Here is a 2,869-nt window from a genome sequence, read left to right as displayed (position 1 = left end):
ACAGTGGCCAGGACTCATATGACGTCCGGGAGCCTTACTCTACCACAGAGCCAGGACTAACAAGGTCTTCTTCTCGATCCTCTTCACGCAGGACTCATAAAGGCAAAAAACAAGGTGGTGGGTCCTACACTGAACGTGAAGGTTCTTACTCTTCATCCTCATATACACCATCATCTTCCTCATCGTCCTCGTCACACATTTATGACTTTGAAACACAAATAACACGGACTGAAGAGGGCGAAGCCAAAGACTCGGACACAGGCCACGAAACATACGGGAGTTCCACAACTTATGGCTATGACGATGCCTCACTACACCTCAGTGGCAATGACGTGTATGAGGACACGTCTTCCTCACGTCAAGATGAGTCAGGTTCCCATGGCATTTCAACCTCATCCTCTTCCAGGCACAGAGGGAACACAAACACACACGACAGATCTTCAACGCACATCAGTGATGAGTATGAGATCAGCAGACGAAGTGAGTTTGCCAATACAAACAGCAATGATTTAAGTGAATCGACTGTTTCATCATCTGATTTGGGACGCAATGAATTAGATTTGTCATATGATGGAAACGAAGCACGGAGAACGAGTTCGGACTCCGATGCACGAGTCGACACTACTACACAATACACTGACTCAGACACTCGGTACACTGGCACTCGTACAAGATATACAGGGAGTGACAGAGACACACAACACACTGTAACTGATACAAGATACAGGGGAACTGATACTAGATATACAGGCTTTGATGCAGACAGACGACGCACTGAAGCAGATGCCAGATACACTGGTACCGATACTAGATACACTGAAACTGGTACAGGGTACATAGAGAGTGAAGCAGACACACGACACACTGGAACTGATACAGAATACACAGAATCTGACACCAGATATACGGGATCTGACACAGATAGACGGCGCACTGAAACAGATACCAGATACACTGAAACTGGAACAAGGTATACAGGGAGTGATGCAGTCACACAGCGCACTGAAACTGAAACAAGATATAGGGGTACAGATACCAGATATACAGGTTCTGATACAGACAGGCAACGCACTGATATTGATACACGGTATACAGGGACTGAATCAGACAACCGACGCACTGGAACTGATACTAGATACACAGAATCTGATGCAAGTAGACGACGTACTGAAGCAGATACCAGATACACAGGAACTGAAAGAAGATACACAGGATATGGCACAGATAGACGACGCACTGAAACTGGTACAAGATACACAGGAACTGACTCCAGATATGCAAAATCTGACACAGATAGACGTCGCACTGAAACAGATACCAGATACACTGGTACTGATACAAGATATTATGAAACTGATACAAGGCATACAGGGACTGAAACAGATTCACAACACACTGGAACTAATACTAGATACACAGGATCTGATGCAGAGAAACGGCGCACAGAAGCAGATACCAGATACACAGAAACTGATACAAGATACACAGGAACTGATACCAGATATACAGGATTTGGCGCAGACAGACGACGCACTGAAACTGGTACAAGGTATACGGGGGCTGAAGCAGACACACGACGGACTGGAACTGATACAAGATACACAGGAACTGACTCCAGATATGCAGAATCTGACACAGATAAACGACGCACTGAAACAGGTACCAGATACACTGAAACAAGGTATACAGGGAGTGATGCAGTCACACGGCGCACTGGTACTGATACAAGATACACTGAAACTGGTACAAGGTATACAGGGACTGAAGCAGACACCCGAAACAAGGAAGATGACTCTAGATACACAGGAACTGACACAGACACACGTTACACTTTGACAAGTACAAGCCGTACTGGAATTGATACGAGATATACAGGAACTGGCACAGACACACAACATTCAGAAAGTGATACAAGACATGCTGGAAAAGATATGAGATACACAGGGACTGATCGAGACACCCAACGTACCGGAACAGACACACGATATACTTTAACAAAATACTTTAGAAATGGTACAGTAAACACAGGAACAGATGCAGATGCAGGGTACAATGGGGAGGATTCTAGGTATGCAGGGACAAATACAGATACAAGATACCATGGGTCAGACATACGACATGATGGAACAGATACACGGTATGGTATTGGAACAAACACACAGTATTCTGGCACAGGGACAAGATACAATGAGAATGATACACGCTACTCTGGCACAGGTGTAGACTCAACACTTAGTTACTTCAACCGAACAGGTTACACTGGCTACGCTGGTGGTTATGGAACAGGTGCAAACTCAACACTCAGTTACTTCAACCGAACAGGCTACACTGGCTATGCTGGTGGTTCTGGTACAGGTGCAGACTCGAGACTCAGCTACTTCAACCGAACTGGCTTCACTGAAGGTTCTGGCTCTGGTATTAACAATGTAGCTGGTGCACGTGGCGGCTACTCTACTTCCACCTCCTCCAGGACTTACACTTACCATTACTCAGGTGGCTCCGGACAGCCAGGTGGCTCGCTAACGCATGGGGATCTCCAGCCACTGCCCACTGGTGGCTTCAGAACTTACAACTCAACCACCATTCACCGCGAGACTACAGATGGTCCAAGCAGCCCAGATGGGGGGAGGTTCAGTTACGTGGGCCATCCCTATGGTCAGGATGTGATAGGACACACTGATACAGTAGGTGGTGATAAGGCGGCTCTGCCGTTCACCCTCGGACAGGCAGAGTCTGGCGCAGCGTCAGGAAGTACCACCCAAGGGGGGGCTGCTGGGTTTGGAACTAACACCTACCACTACAGATACTCCTCGCATGCTGAAGATAATGGGCCTATAAGGGGAGACAATGCTGTTGCTAGTGGGGGTCT

At 47.1% G+C, this 2,869-nt stretch overlaps 1 protein-coding gene across 1 annotated transcript in view; it reads left to right on the top strand.

Annotated features, from left to right (window-relative positions):
- LOC119591127 (serine-rich adhesin for platelets-like) overlaps positions 1–2,869 on the top strand; it is a gene marked incomplete at its 5' end in the record, with an annotated part of 16,634 nt that overhangs the window by 12,941 nt on the left and 824 nt on the right. Inside the window, 1 exon segment of the mRNA XM_037939840.1 lies at positions 5–2,869. Coding sequence (XP_037795768.1) covers positions 5–2,869 — 2,865 coding nt within the window.

Source organism: Penaeus monodon, chromosome 28, assembly GCF_015228065.2.
Source record: "Penaeus monodon isolate SGIC_2016 chromosome 28, NSTDA_Pmon_1, whole genome shotgun sequence".
Lineage (NCBI taxonomy): Eukaryota > Metazoa > Arthropoda > Malacostraca > Decapoda > Penaeidae > Penaeus > Penaeus monodon.
This window is presented reverse-complemented; position numbering and strand designations above follow the sequence as displayed.